The sequence below is a fragment of the Amblyomma maculatum genome, chromosome 3 (assembly GCF_055883805.1).
Source record: "Amblyomma maculatum isolate TAMU_Amacu chromosome 3, ASM5588380v1, whole genome shotgun sequence".
Classification (NCBI taxonomy): Eukaryota; Metazoa; Arthropoda; class Arachnida; order Ixodida; family Ixodidae; genus Amblyomma; species Amblyomma maculatum.
The window spans coordinates 184,695,742-184,710,149 of NC_139346.1; the positions used below are offsets into that span (position 1 = coordinate 184,695,742).

At 44.6% G+C, this 14,408-nt stretch overlaps 1 protein-coding gene across 1 annotated transcript; it reads left to right on the forward strand.

The window, feature by feature from the left end:
* The first annotated feature begins 4,308 nt into the window (after window positions 1-4,308).
* On the forward strand, window positions 4,309-12,431 carry PIG-L (phosphatidylinositol glycan anchor biosynthesis class L). The gene is made up of 7 exons (XM_084598924.1): window positions 4,309-4,815; window positions 7,232-7,331; window positions 9,417-9,507; window positions 9,601-9,668; window positions 9,755-9,786; window positions 9,883-10,013; window positions 11,940-12,431. Exons 1-7 carry the CDS (start codon window positions 4,584-4,586, stop codon window positions 12,060-12,062), a joined length of 777 nt encoding a protein of 258 aa, XP_084455050.1. The 5' UTR covers window positions 4,309-4,583; the 3' UTR covers window positions 12,063-12,431.
* The last annotated feature ends 1,977 nt before the right edge of the window (window positions 12,432-14,408 follow it).

The following is a 14,408-nucleotide window of genomic DNA, read 5'->3' on the forward strand; positions in this document are numbered from 1 at the left end:
CGACTACCTGTTGATTCTCTGGCAAAAGTGTCTTTTCGTATGAAACACACGCCCACCCGCGTATGTGCCTTGCTTTACAGGCTTTTTACCTTTGATTCCTTTGTTTTAGAGCGCAGCTCTTTGGTGCCCGTTCCTGGGTTTCGCGTCAGCGTCGTCGTAGGCCTCGTAACCAGCTCCGCCCCCCTTTCATCCCCCCAGCGCTAGCAGCGACCGACTGATACCGCTGGATGCCGCTGCTGCCGCTAGAGAGTCAAGATAACGTGACTGCATAGAACACCGTCGCCGCCATGCAAAAAGAGGAGGGGAGGCCCCCCCCCCCCTGTTCCTGTGTGGCGGATAGGGTGCTCTTCAGTTGCCGACGCGCCGGTTATTTCACGTAGGCCCCGGCACGTCGACGAATACGTGACCACGTTCCCACAGCTAGACCTGGTTCTTGGCGCTGCGGAAGCGAGGGTATCATATTGTTTGCGTCGGCATTGGCGGCGTTGTCCCTGAAACCAACTCCGCAGCTGGGGTTGACTCACTATCGGCGTCAGCAGCATCAGTCAGTCGCTGCTATCTCTTCCCTTCTCCCTTTATCGCGTTGTCCGCTTGCTGCGCGCGCTTCTGCCCCCATCGTTTGCCGCTGGGTGTACACGCCGCCCCCCTCCCCCCTCTTCCTGCGAGTCTCCGGTTGTCAAAGCGCCGGCTCGAACTTAATTCCTTTCTTCGCTCCTCCTCCAATGCAACCCCTGTGCGGTGGCAATCAGAGAGCCAGATCGGTGGCGGCGGATCTGTATATGTGCACCGCCCGAGCCGAAATTGCTGCTGCCATTCGCCACTGCGAAATTATCTGCCAGTTCTTGCTGAGCCATGAGCGAGACGACCGGTGGAAGTCCTCCGTCTGCTGCTGCTGCTGCTAAACGAGCTGCCAGAGCAGAGGGCCAGCGCCGTCGCCGCCAGAATCCAGAACAGTAAGCGAGGCTGAAGCAGAAGCTCATCGCCGCCGTCGAGAAGACCCTGCTGTTCGCACCGCCGAAGCGGAGGCTCATCGCCACCGTCGAGAGCAACCAGGTGTAAGCGAGGCTGAAGCAGAAGCTCATCGCCGTTTTGTTAAAGGAATACGTGTGAAAAATAAAAAAGAAAAATTCTGTGATAGCGCATACATGTGTTGCTCGATTTCTTTGCCTCAATCTATCGAAAAGGTGAAACAGCTTATTTGCTGCGCTCAAATTTCGCATTAGGAAGTAACGTAATCGTCGGTAATTTTTTCATAGTTATTCGCTTCGGCTTCATTCTCTCCCACCCTTCGGCCTATATATGGTGTTGCCTTCCGCCAATAAAGTCACTTGATAGTTAGCGCTTGTGTGTGTGTGTGTCGCCTCTCTTGTTCTTGTCTTTGTGCTTAAAATCCCTACATCAAGAGCACAAACCACATATGCTGCCCCATTCTCTCGCTCAACCCAACATGACAACACGGCTATGACATGTCAACCTAATTCTTGGAAGTACAGTTCCACTTTGCTATCTTACTTAGCTTGTTACATTTTTAATGACGATAGCAATACATAGCAATGACAATAGATGCCGCACCAAATGATACTAAATGTATGTTAATTACAGGTGTGCAAACTGTTAATGCGAACAGACTCCTAGATATATGCTTTCTACAGGCATTGCACTGCTCAGGATAAATATTCGCTGCCTCTAAAGAAATATAATTAAAAATTAATTTTGTGTTCTAATACATAGCACTTAAACAGGCATACAAATTTTAACAAAAAAGGCCTTTGAGGAGCACTTACACTTCACTTTTAAGGGCATAATGTAACAGCATTAATGGCTTCCACCAGCAGCTTCTCTTGCAGTACCTCTTTTGCGCACACTTACCAATCACCGACATGCACTTTGCTATTCGCCTAATTATTGCTCCCTTAACTTAAGCATTTCTGACCTCACACGTACTCGCAAACAATTGCGACACACAACATGGATGTAAAGAGCTGCTTTGACCAAGCCATACAAACGTGCATGTGACCTAGGCTTAGGGATAGCATGTCTGATTAGATGTCCGATTCCAATCACCATAAATTTTCCTTTCAGCACAATTCATTTGCTTCTAATTTACACTCAACCGCAGCGGCTGCGCTTAGATGGAGGCTTTTGTGTCCTGTGCAGTGTTAGTGCTGGAAGGTCCCAGTGGTTGAAATTCGGTACTATACGCAGCCCACCAATACGGCACCTCTCTTTCGTTCCCAGCTTCCTTCCCTGAAGTGTGACAAATACTGCACTTCTCCTTGCCTAATAAATTGTTTACAATCTTTTTTTACAGCACGGTTGAGGCGCCCATTGAGAACTGCTCCTCTTTCCTCCCGGGACGGGATTTCTTCGAAACCGTGTTACGCTCCCTCCATGGCTTTGACGTCGGCTGACTTTCATACAGATGCTTCTTAATTGTTGGTTCTGTTTTGTTTAAAATTGTTTTCGCTTGAACGGAGTACAGAACGTGACGCGGTCACTTTTACCACAGAAATTGAGGCTATGAGTCGCGTCGTAGTGGAGGACTCCGGAAATTTCGACCACTTGGGGTTCTTGTGCATTGACATTGCAATGCACAAGAGTGAAATTCGTTTTTTAATGCGAAAGCATATCACATGTTCACAGATTTCTGTCCGCAGAACGTGTCCACAGCAGTTGGGATGGAGGTTAATGAGTGGTGTCCAGTCGATAGAGGGTGACGTAATGTGTCCGAAAAAATAATTAGGTCAATAAGTTAATTAGGCAATTAATTAGAATAACTGGTTCACAGGAAAGGAAAGGCGAAGTATCTGTCACTCTGTGAATACCTGAACCGCGCCAGAAGGGAAGGAAGATGGGAGTGAAAGCCGAATGGGTAGGTGTAGTAGATGTGACGTCACGCAACGCAACTATATAGAACCGAAAAAGGGCATGGAAAGGGACTGGCGTGCAATTTGAAAGTACCAAAGGCTAGGTAAACAAGAAGTGAATTAATGTGATGTCACGCAACTGGAAGTAGAACCGAAAAAGGACATAGGAAGGATTGGCGCGCAATTTGAGGGGGGGGGGGGGGGTATTGAAGGGTGGCTGATCCTGGCTCTGATGGGGCTGGGAAAGGTAGGTCACTGCCGCTTGCGGCGAGACTAGCCTGCCACTGAATTTTTATCTGTTGTAGGCCGTCATTGCACCCGCCACCGCTTCGGTGGTGGTGGACGACGCCTGTTGTTGCGGCGCGCGTCTTTCTCTTCTTTTTTCTTTCTTGTATATTTTCTCTTCTGTCCGTACGAGGAAGCGGAGGTGGCTCAACTACGGAGCCAGTTGCAGGCCCATGCATTTTCTTTTCTTTCCTCCTACAGCCACGACAACAACAACAATTTGAAAGTATACCTCTGTCACACGGACACGGCTGAACTCCTTTCAACTCCCTTCAACCAAGGTAGCCATTACCTCGAGGGAGATACGTGCCGTGTCACACGGCAGTCCATTATGGAAGGAAGTTAAATGGAGTTTTGAAGCAAAGGAGATCGACGATCTCCATTGATGGGCGAAGGGAGTACTCTCGTTTCCAATGTGCTTTGCTTCCGAGTCATTAAATAACATATTTCTTCAATAATGTAATTTTTACTCCTAAATATATTAGTTTTATTGCATAAAATTGTATTCTAACTCGGTTAGTTGCGTTTAATTGTCGCGACTGCACCACGTATTGCACAACGCCGCGCATGGTGTCCAGCAGAGCGGAACAATGGCTATGTTTAGAGCATGGTCGTTGTTTTCAGCAAATGTGTGTTCTTTTATATTGATATGACTAAAGCTAATTGCATTTTGCGAGGAAAATAGTAGTATAAAAAATATTTCAGTTTGTTTTGGACATTATTTTTTATATCTTTGTGCAAAATAAACAGCGCCTAATGGCCCCCTGTTGGCTGCTCTGAGAAGCTCGCTGCAAGCCGTGTGACACGGGGACAACTCCTTTAAGGCGAAACTCCCTGAGACTCCCTTGCGCTCCTTTAGACCAAGGAAGTTCAAGGTAGTTCCGAGTCGGCTGTGTGACAGGGATATTAAGTAATGCGAAAGGACGGATGCTGCATTTGGTTATGCCCTAAATTGTGTTCGGTAGGACGCATAAGAAAACAACCTTTCCGCATGAGACAGGCTTCGTTCTTGGCATTTTCGTCGTGCCACACCAGCCACAACCCAAACACGGCATAAGGACAAAGTCTTTAGGATAAAGGTGCTTTGGTTTTCCTGTAACTGTGCCGTTGTGCTGCACTGGCGCCATTTGTGTTCCATGCGGCTGTCGGCTGTTTACTCGTCTGGCAACGCGAATGACGTGTTGCCACTTTTGAAACGTCCTTCCTGCGGTGCTTGCGGCGTGCCTTGTGCGGCAAATGCATTGTTGCGGAGGTACCCTTCGCAGTGGCAAAGTGATGCCTGCTCCCCGCGAAGTCATTGCGGGTACAACTTGGTTAGTTCTAGTGCTCGACGAGGCCTTGTGAACGATGAACATGACGTACTAAACCTCGTATTCTTTCGGCGAAGGTGTGGCGATAAGCGCCGGCGGCGGTGGTTCGCGCCTCTCCAGCATGGAGTACGCGTGGTGGCTTTCGTTGAGCGTGTTCATCGTGTCGGTGCTGCTTCTGTTCTACCTTTTCGTGTGCAACATTCGGCGTCTAAGGACGCGCAAGAACATCGGTGCTGCGGGTAGAGTGCTGCTCGTCATCGCCCATCCCGACGACGAGTGCATGTTTTTCGGCCCGACGGTGCTCGGTTTACTGCAGCGGAAATGTGACCTGTACGTCCTGTGCCTGTCGAACGGTGAGCGTGCGCACCGGTGTGCTGCGTTTTCTGTGCGCAGATTGTGCGCAAGTGTTCACCGCAGGGCAGTGCTTCTATTTCAGCCAAGGTTAAATGGCTGCCGATATCCGAAACCTGCGAGATCGGTATGACGGGCGCAGTGCACAACACCGCACAACCATGCTGAACTCGACACTTGCGCTAAAATGACAGGGAGTGTTTGTTTCCTGAATCGTATATTCTCTGTTTCGTGAATCGTAGTCTGCATTGAAGTAACCGCGCCGGCTGGCAGCCTGCAGCTCGGGTAGTTATAACGCTGACGAGCATAAAGCGCTCCTCACGTTCATAATTGTAAAACAGCGCGAACAACGGTAGACAAGAACGAGAGAGACACGGGACAGCGCTCGTTCCGTGTCTTTCTCGTTCTTGTCTACCGTTGTTCGCGCTGTTTTACAATTACGAACGTCTACCCACTTGCCCAAATGAACATTCTGCTCCTCACGTGCTCTCTGTTTGGTACGTAGCACATACGTTTGTGACATTCTTGAAAATTACACGGGGAATTTCAAATTTCAGTGACACGCTAAGTCTCTGACCGAGGTTAAAAAAAAAAAAAAATGAAAAGCGTTTCGACGCGGCATCTCCACCTCGCGGATGCCAAGTTTCGAAGCGTCTTATAACCTGCAGTGGTTTCAAATACCGGTGCCAGCGACGAGCACGTCGCTCGGGCCACGTAACGAATCGAGCTAGCAAGTTCGTTCACTCTCGCTGCTGCAGCAGTTTTCATCTCGCTACAGGCCCCTTCGTATTTCGCTACTGCACGTCACTGACGTAGCGTAAGCCAAATACGCGATGATTGTCGGTGATATACACAGCAGCTTCAATGAGATTTCACTTAGTTCTGAATTGGACTTCATAGTTGCTGTGAGAAAGTGTAATAATAGTACACATGGGAAGTGAAGTTGGCATTCTTTCCTTTATATTATTGCCATCCTCTCTTATGTGAAGGGTATGTTAATCACGCTTGTGATATATGTGGCAAAGAGCAATAGTCTGAGACTACCTTGAACGCCATTATCTCAGGTGAATGCCAGTGGCATTGCATTTGTAGAGCAAGCGTTTTTGTGAAAACCTTCCACTGAATATTCAGCCATGTTGCTGGAGCAACACTTTTATTTACTAGTTAATTTGTTGTTTGTAAAACATGCTTAGCATTATAATTTGGTTGGTAGTCAGTGATAGTATGTCTTAAGTGTTTCTTTTGGATTCTTTTGCACTATGTGTTCTGCACTCTCAGTATGTTACAGTAGGCTGGCAAAGGCGAGCACAAGTTTGGGGGATGCCTGTATACCCCTTGAAAAGCCAGTGAGTTCCTGACAGAAACCTTGGAACTTTCTGCATGCAACGTTAACAACAACAGCTTTCTCAACAAGTTACCTGAAATTTTGGGGTATTTTTCTAAAGTATAATACGTGCATGTGCAAAGCATGCATCTTCTAGTCCTTTCAGTTGCAGTGCTAGAACTTATATCTTGAACCCTTTGCAATCATGTATTTAGGCAGATGAAACCAATGCAGAAAACTGGTTTTAAAATCGATGCATCAACATTTTTACATAAGTGCCGACTTGTGGCTCTGGAGAAAGAGTTTTTGTACGCTTGTTTTGCGTGAATCGGTGCTTGGTGTGTATGTAGTGCGTATGTAGTCATTGGTGTGTATTTAGTCAGAAAAGCATTGACTGTTAAACAAAAAAGAATCAAAAGCAATTTGTTTGTATGTTAGGAATAGAAAATTGCAATTATTGAAAGCGTTCGATCCTAAAAACATGCTCCAAAGCAAAATTAGAATGCTCTGAAACTCTCCTTTTACTGCTCCAAAGCTGCTTCAAAACTGCATTATTACTGCTCCCTGAGCTGCTTCAAAGTTCTCTAGCCTGCTTCCACCCCTGCAATATTTTAAGTGTCTTCACTGATTAGCAGATTTTCATTGGCTACCGCAGTGATAAGGTTGAGTGTCACAAAAGTAAAGAATATGAGCATATATATATATATATTGCCCTAGGCTTACCTTGTGACTATGTTGTCAGCAGCTAAAGCTATTTATCCATTTCTGAGAAGCCCAGAAAACAAAATAGAAGGGGAAAAGAAATTTTGCAGTGTTCTTCAGTGCACCTTTAAAAAACCTCGTGTAAGCCTGTTTCCTCAGTGTCTATTTCTGCCATAAATGAGCCAAACGAAGCATAGTTCAGACCCTGAAAGCAGTGCAGCATTGAGACGTAGACTTATGATGAACTGACAAATGCATAAATTACTGATCTCAGGAATGGAACTTTCTTTTCCTGTTCCTTACAAAAACCTGAAATGTTACCTCCTCCCACTGGATAATTTGTGACTGAAGAGGATGAGAAAGATGATTTCAGTTTCTATTACATTTTTCAGGCAACTACTACCGGCAGGGAAGTGAAAGGAAGGAGGAACTCCGAAATAGCTGCTGTTCTTTGGGCATCCCAAGTGAAAACCTCTTCATTGTACAACACAGGTTTGTGGCATTGGTGGCATTTGCATGGCTTTTGCGAGGAAAAATGTCACAAAAGCTCCACTAAATAGGAACTGTGGTAGGACCAGCTCTAGGTTGGGAAGGGGTCTTGCCAGCTTCCCGCCTTCTGGTCACTAAGCCTGCGCCATGTGATCGTCAGAGAAAGAACACTAGCAGACTATGGAAAAGAATGAGGAGGACACACACATCCTTGTCCGTCGTCTGCTAGCGTTCTTTCTCTAACAATGGTTAACCAATTCGCCTAGCAACATACCTTGCCATGTAATTGCTTTTATTACCCTAATTAAAATAAAAGGTGGAAACCTGTTGCCAAGGCAAGAGTGAGTAGAGAGCTCATGGCATTTTACAGGACACATACAGGTGCCTGTAAAAGGTTTTGGAAAGCAGAAATCTCAGACACACACACAAAAATCAATAAAAAAAGACCCTGAGTGCTTGATACATTGGTCGGGCTGTGAGATGTGATTTTTATGATTTCTATGCTGTGCAAACCGTTATGGGCATTTATGCTTGCAAATAGCAGAATGAAGCATAAACCAGTAACTGTTCTGCTGTGTAGGTGCTCTCCCCCTTCCTCCTCTATTTTTATTTTTTGCATGAAGAAGTGCCCTGGCATAACGACTGAATGGTTTGGGTATTTGACTGCTAAGGTCAAGGGCGTGGCTTCAATCCTGACCACGGCGGCCGAATTTCGCTAAAGGCAAAACACAAGACACCTGTGTGCTGTGCAATGTCGGTGCACAATAAAAGGGTAGAGAGGCACATCAAATCTTTATTACTGCATTTCTGCTTTAGAGTTATGTAGAAGACATTAGTAAACACGCATCTTCATGTGAAATTCACCTACACACTGTAATTAATTTATAATTGCATTTCTTTTGCCACACAGTTTCAGTTCGAGGTTGCTGAACAAAGATTTCGATGTTACAGTCTGGTAGGAAATCGTAAAAGGCCCATAAAAACTGTAAAATAATAGCTCTTCGTCCAGTTGCCGTAATTCGGGTTTTTGGAGCAGCTTAGCATGGGATTCTGCATGAATTAAACCTATAAAGCAGTGAATATATCGAAGGTATTGTATGCGTATGCGATCCCATACTAGCTTGTGACGTCGGGAAACTCGTTCAACATCCTCAAAATGAAACTTAAACAGTGGGGCAGAAGAAATGTTTTTGTTATTTACTGAGCGTAGGCGAATTCCACGCAGTGACACATATTTACCAATGCCTTAAGCATCATTCTAAAGCAGAAATGCAGTAGGACAAATGTGATGTCTCTACCCTTTTAAAGAGCTCCAGACGGTTAAGATTCCTGAAGCCTCCACTGTGGCTTCACGCATAGCCGATGTCACTTTGGGACATATGGCCAGAAAATGGTTTTTGTTTGTTTTCATTGGTTGTGTGCCTCGTTTTCTATGCTGTACCGACGTTTCATAGCCGAAATCGACTGGGAAGTGCTCTGAAAAAAATAAGGTCTTAACCTGTAGCACACCAATAGAAATGCAATGAATGTGGAACCAGCCTTCTGCACAGGCTTTGTGCAAGAAATAGCATAGAAATGTATTGTAGAAAAAAAATTCTTGAGATATAACCATGAAACTTTGTAAGATTAGTCACAAACTTATTTCCAATAAACCTGAGGTTTGTGCGAATCAAACAAAAGCAGCAAAATTTTCCAAGAGCCGCATCTCTGCTTAAATCTCATTAACTATACTGTACCAGCATGAAGAAGTAGTATTTCTAGACATCTCTTGTACCGTGTTTTTTAGCTTTTTTTCATCTCATTTGCCACATGTGTGCTTTTACTAATTCTTTTTTTTTTAATCATTGAGATCAAAGGCTGCTTTACTTATGTGTGCAATGAATGCAGTAAAAACCTGCCCTGTTTCATATGAAGCATTTCCTCTGGTATAACCACATTATCTCCTGTCTTTACAACAGAAGAAGCTAAAGAAAGGCAAAGTGTAAATAGAACTAGAACACCTCCCCTCCACTCCCTCAAGAGAATTGCTCATGAATATGCCTGTGTTGTTTTCATTGGTTTTGTACTGATGTGTGTCTTTTGTTTTAGCAACATGCCAGACGATCCAGAATGCATGTGGAACTCGAACCTCGTGGGTAGGATTGTGCAGAAATACGTGAAGTGCCTCTGTGTGGACTCCGTAAGTGAAACTTGCTCATGGCAGAGGAAGTTATTTATCTCTGGCTGCATAAAACTTGTGTTTAACTATGTGTGCCTTTTTCTTTTCCTGCAGGTCATCACATTTGACCAGTCGGGAGTTAGTGGCCACCTGAATCACATAGCTATCCACAAGGGAGTTGTGTAGGTCGCATGTGCAACCTACATGTGCATGTGCAGAGTTTGTCCCACTACATGGTTGTAATGCCAGAAACTTTCTCTCCTCGCAGGGGCATACTCAAGAAGGACCTCGCTCCAGCCGGTACGTACCGAGAAGAGTACCATGTTGCTGGCTTGCGAGGGCAAACCGTTTGAGCTACTTTGTCTTAAGTTTTACTTTCTTTGTCCTTATGCGAAGGTTGCAGGCTGTTTGTACTCGAGTCGGTAAACAAGCTGCGGAAGTATGTCGGCTTGCTGGACGTGCCTCTAAGCTACCTTCTATCAGAGCACGCCTATGTGCTCCCATGGAGCATGGTGTCCCTTGTCAAGGTGAGTTTGTGTGCTGGCGAGGCGAGGAACACTGGATAAAAACCTTGCTAAAAAATTGTGTGTCTGTGTGTGCAGGGAAAAATTCTAAGAGGCATGACTGGGCCTTGCTGCACATGCGTAGCATACATATTTGTAGTGTGGGATTTTGCAATGGCTCGGCAACTATTAGTGCCAGAAAGTGTGATGTAATTAACAGAACGCAGCATGCCAGTTTCATCCCGAGGGTCGCCTTTGGCAGCGAGAAGAAGGGAGAGGAATCGTTTATTGAATAATTTTTATTCAGTTATGACACAAGCTGTTGCTTGTATTGTCAGGAAAAAAAAAAGTGGTGGCTTACCTACTTTTACATTTGGCAGTAGATCCCAAGTTTGCAGGTTTGACCACAACGACAGCAGCCATGTTTTGACGGAAGAAAAATACGAGAACTCTATATGCTCTGCAATGTCAATGCATATTAAAGAACCAACCGCAGGTGGTCTAGATTAATCCAGAGCTCGATAAATTTGTCACCCCTCATAGCCCATGTGGTGCATCAGGACTTAAATCCGACAATAAAAAACGTTTATTACTTCCTTCCCCCCCCCCCCCCCCTCTTCCCCCCTAAAAAAAAAATAATTCCATGCAAACACTTGTTCCATGTCTGCAGTTGCAGCCCACAGTGGTGGTTTTTGTCAGGAGATATGGTTTTGCAGCAAATTCGGCTGGTTCTCTCCACAGCGCTTGCTTGGACGTACAGTTTCCTTTCTTGTACTGAAAATAAGGCTACATTTTATGCACATATGCAAGTGGGGGTCATGTTATTGGACAAAAACCCAAACTGTCCAAATTTTGAAGCACTTTTTGGATGTGGAATGCAAGAACTGAGGAGAAACTTTTCCTCTATTTAGATTGCGCTACCGGAAAAGATAGCAGTCAGAAGTCCATCCTTTGTTGATGCCATTCTGTCCATTAAGATTGGCTAAACCCAAAAGAGAGGGATGTAGTGCAAAGGGTATTCCTTATCTTCCTGCCAGATAAAGAGAAAGAGGCATTCTGACCACATAAGAAGAATTCCAACATAAGCCGAAAAGGAAGACACTTTTTGTTGCTTTTCAAATGCAGAAGTATTTGGAGCAACATGAAAGTGAGAACTGTCCACTGTGTGTGGACGTTTGGCCTCTGCCACCTGCCCCGTGGCAAGAGCTGCCTGCCAACTACCCACGGTTGGCATGCAAAAGGGTCACCTGCCACAGACGACAGGGGTTGTAAAGGAGACAGTTATAGGTTTCCCCTCCTCCTCTTGTAGGGGAGAGGTAGGAGAGATGACTCGGATGTAACGAAAGTCTTCATTGTGCTCCTTATTGCTACATATGTGGAATCAAAAAGGCGTATGCTTTCACATTTCTTCTGCATCAGTCAAACTAAGTGCCCTAAATTTATTTGTATGCTTTAATGTTGTTTTTCTACAGCCTCATTTTCATTTTTTTTTTTTTTTGTGCCAACACCAAAGCAGAAAAATACCTAAACAGAGGTACAGTGATGTGCATTATCTGCACTTGTTGCACTGTTTTGCACTGTTCACTTTAGAACGCTAAACCTACATTTTATAGGACACTTTCAGTAGCTACATTGCATGACTGCCTTCTGCAGTACCCTTAGAAATGCCCTGCTCCACTTTAATGCTGTGCTCTGCCTTATACATACTAGCTGCTTCAGTCTCCCTAAATCGCAAGTGAGCACTTCCCCTGAGGAGACCTTAAGCAACAGGTTCTGAAAGAAGCGAGCAGATTTAATTAAGTTGGATTGAATTTAATGCGCTGCAGCATTACGGGGTGCCTTAGTGACACATTGCAGCTCATGCAGCTAAGGTTGCTGCTTTTTGTCAGATTTTGTCAGTTTTTTTACTTTACTTAATATTTATTTTTCTTGCATTTCATTTCTTTTTAGGTTGCGCTTTACAAGCACAAGAGTCAGATGCTGTGGTTTCGCCATCTGTACAGCTTTTTCTCGCGCTACATGGTCATAAACACGCTGTCTGAAGTTGTCGTTGAAGAGAGCAAGGACGACTGATTTGTGGACTTTCTCCTTCCGGCCAACCTGATCAAAAACGTTTTCCGTCCCTTTTACACCTTGGCCGTCTTTACTGCGGCAAATTACGACTGGATTGCATTGCAAGTCCAGCTAATTGTAGAAAATAGCTGCTCAAAGCGCTAAGTCATTATTGTGTTTTGTTTATCGGTGATGCTGCCACGCATTAGCATTACTTTAGTCTCTCCAGGTGCCCTACTTCTATATTTGGTTGGACATTTTGAAGAGACTTTTTTTTTTTTTTTAATAAAAAATTTGATGTTATTTGTACGTTTTGAATGTGTCTTTCCTTATTGTGTAAGTCTTGTAGAATGTGAATAAAGGAAGTTATGATAAGTTGACTGAAAAAAACTCTAGTTGTGTAGTTATGTGCATGTTGTATGACCACAGCTGTCACGCACGGAATTTTAAACACTGGAGAACTGCACACAAATATCTGCAGCTTACCATAAGCTAACCATAGAATATCTAAGAGGACTGCACAGTGGTCACAGTACAAGGGAAAAAGATCAAGAAAATGGGAATCAAAAAGACTGCGGAACAAGACGACCCAATTTCTCTTTCTTTTTTATACTAAGCACTATTCCTTTATAATCGCACTGTTAAAACTATAAGGGTTCGATGTAAAGCTTAAAAGAGAAAGTTTAATGCCCTGGTAAACTGGTGTGTTAAAAACTTTTAGTAGTGTCAAATATTGTGCACTCAATACTGAGACATGCCATTTATTGTGGAATTCAAAGCTTGAAACTGAAGCTCTGTAGTCAAAACTACAAAGTAGAAATAGTTTGGAGAGTATCCCTTGCACTATTCACAATTTTATTTTCTTTCTGGTGGACCACGTACAGACTTCATTCGGTTTGGTTGCCCCATTTCCTACCAGTCCATCCAGATCCTGACTAGTGCATAGCTTGGCCGCACAGCTGGATGGCACTACTTTTGATCAGCATAGTAACTGCAGTGTTGTACTTGGGAGAACGAATAAACGTTGAAGTGCAAATCTTATTCACAAGCCTATGCCGTATTGCTTGGCAGATTATTACGAGAAATAAGATGCGACATGGAACAAACCCTCGTCAATGCCACGGTTCATCAGTGTGGATGATGCCACCCTCCTCGCAAGAAAGAAATGCATCTGGCGCCGTACACATGTTCCTGTCTCAATGTGTGCCTTAGCCCTACCCTGCCATCTTGTCTGCGCAGCGCTGGAGCGCTTCGGAGCTTCCAGATCGAGTTTTCCCTCACTCCTGCTGTCACTAAGCCACGGCCTCAAATTTCGGCACTTGTATCCCTGCCCAGGGTGCTCTGCCTGCCATTCTGAAAACACTGAGGCAGGTATTGGCCACATGTTGTGGGTTTGCCCAGCACGGAAGCCAACAAGAATTCGGTATCTGGCAGCAGCAGGCCTCCCGCCAAACAATCTATCCTCCTATATTGCCTGGAAGCATGGGCCTCATTGCCGCTCCCTGCTTGACTTCATTCGATCAGCTAACCTTTTTTCTTTCATTTATTATTACCTCCTTTTTCTTCCTTTTTAGATATACCTTTATGCGCTGAGGCAGTAAACAGAGTTACAAAAAAGAAATGAAATGATTTGGCATCTGGAACTTATTGTAGAAGTATGAAAAGTGTTTGCAATGCATAACTATTTGCGTCCACATTTACCTGTGGTCTCTTCATCACTTTATATTGCCATCTGGCGGTTTGAGGCAGTGCTTGAAAGACGAAGAAGTGGTAGACTCTCGCGTGCTTCGGCTAGCTAAGATTGTGGACTCTTGAGCCTGTGTCTACGTTACCGTTTCCCGTGAACTCCTGTTTTGACTGTGTGTCTCTACCCCTGTTGCTGTTGCCCATAAATCCCTGTCTTCATGACAATATGTTATTCCTAAATGTGGTGACCTTGAACTTTAGGACACCACTAAAATATTGAAACATTTTTCTGGAGTCTGAAGATAGCAGAGTGAACATAACATGGAAAAGTGGCTACTGTGGCAGTTCACATATATTTGTACTGGACAGTAAAGGTAGGAAACCCCGCCGGGGTGGCGCAGTGGTTACGGCGCTCGACTACTGTTCCCAGGGATTCAATCCTGGCCAGATTGATTAGCTAGTCATTAAGTAGGTAATTAAATGATTGGTCATTAATTAGTCATTCATTCATTAATAATTAATTTGACATTAACTAGTAATTGATTATTGATTGGCATATGGCCATATAAGGCACGCATTCACACATACTGTGGTGGTGCTTTGTGATTGGTCAAGACCTTTATGACGTCATCCCGCCTCGCCCAATCAGAGTCGCCGCAAAAGCGGAACACATTTTGTCCA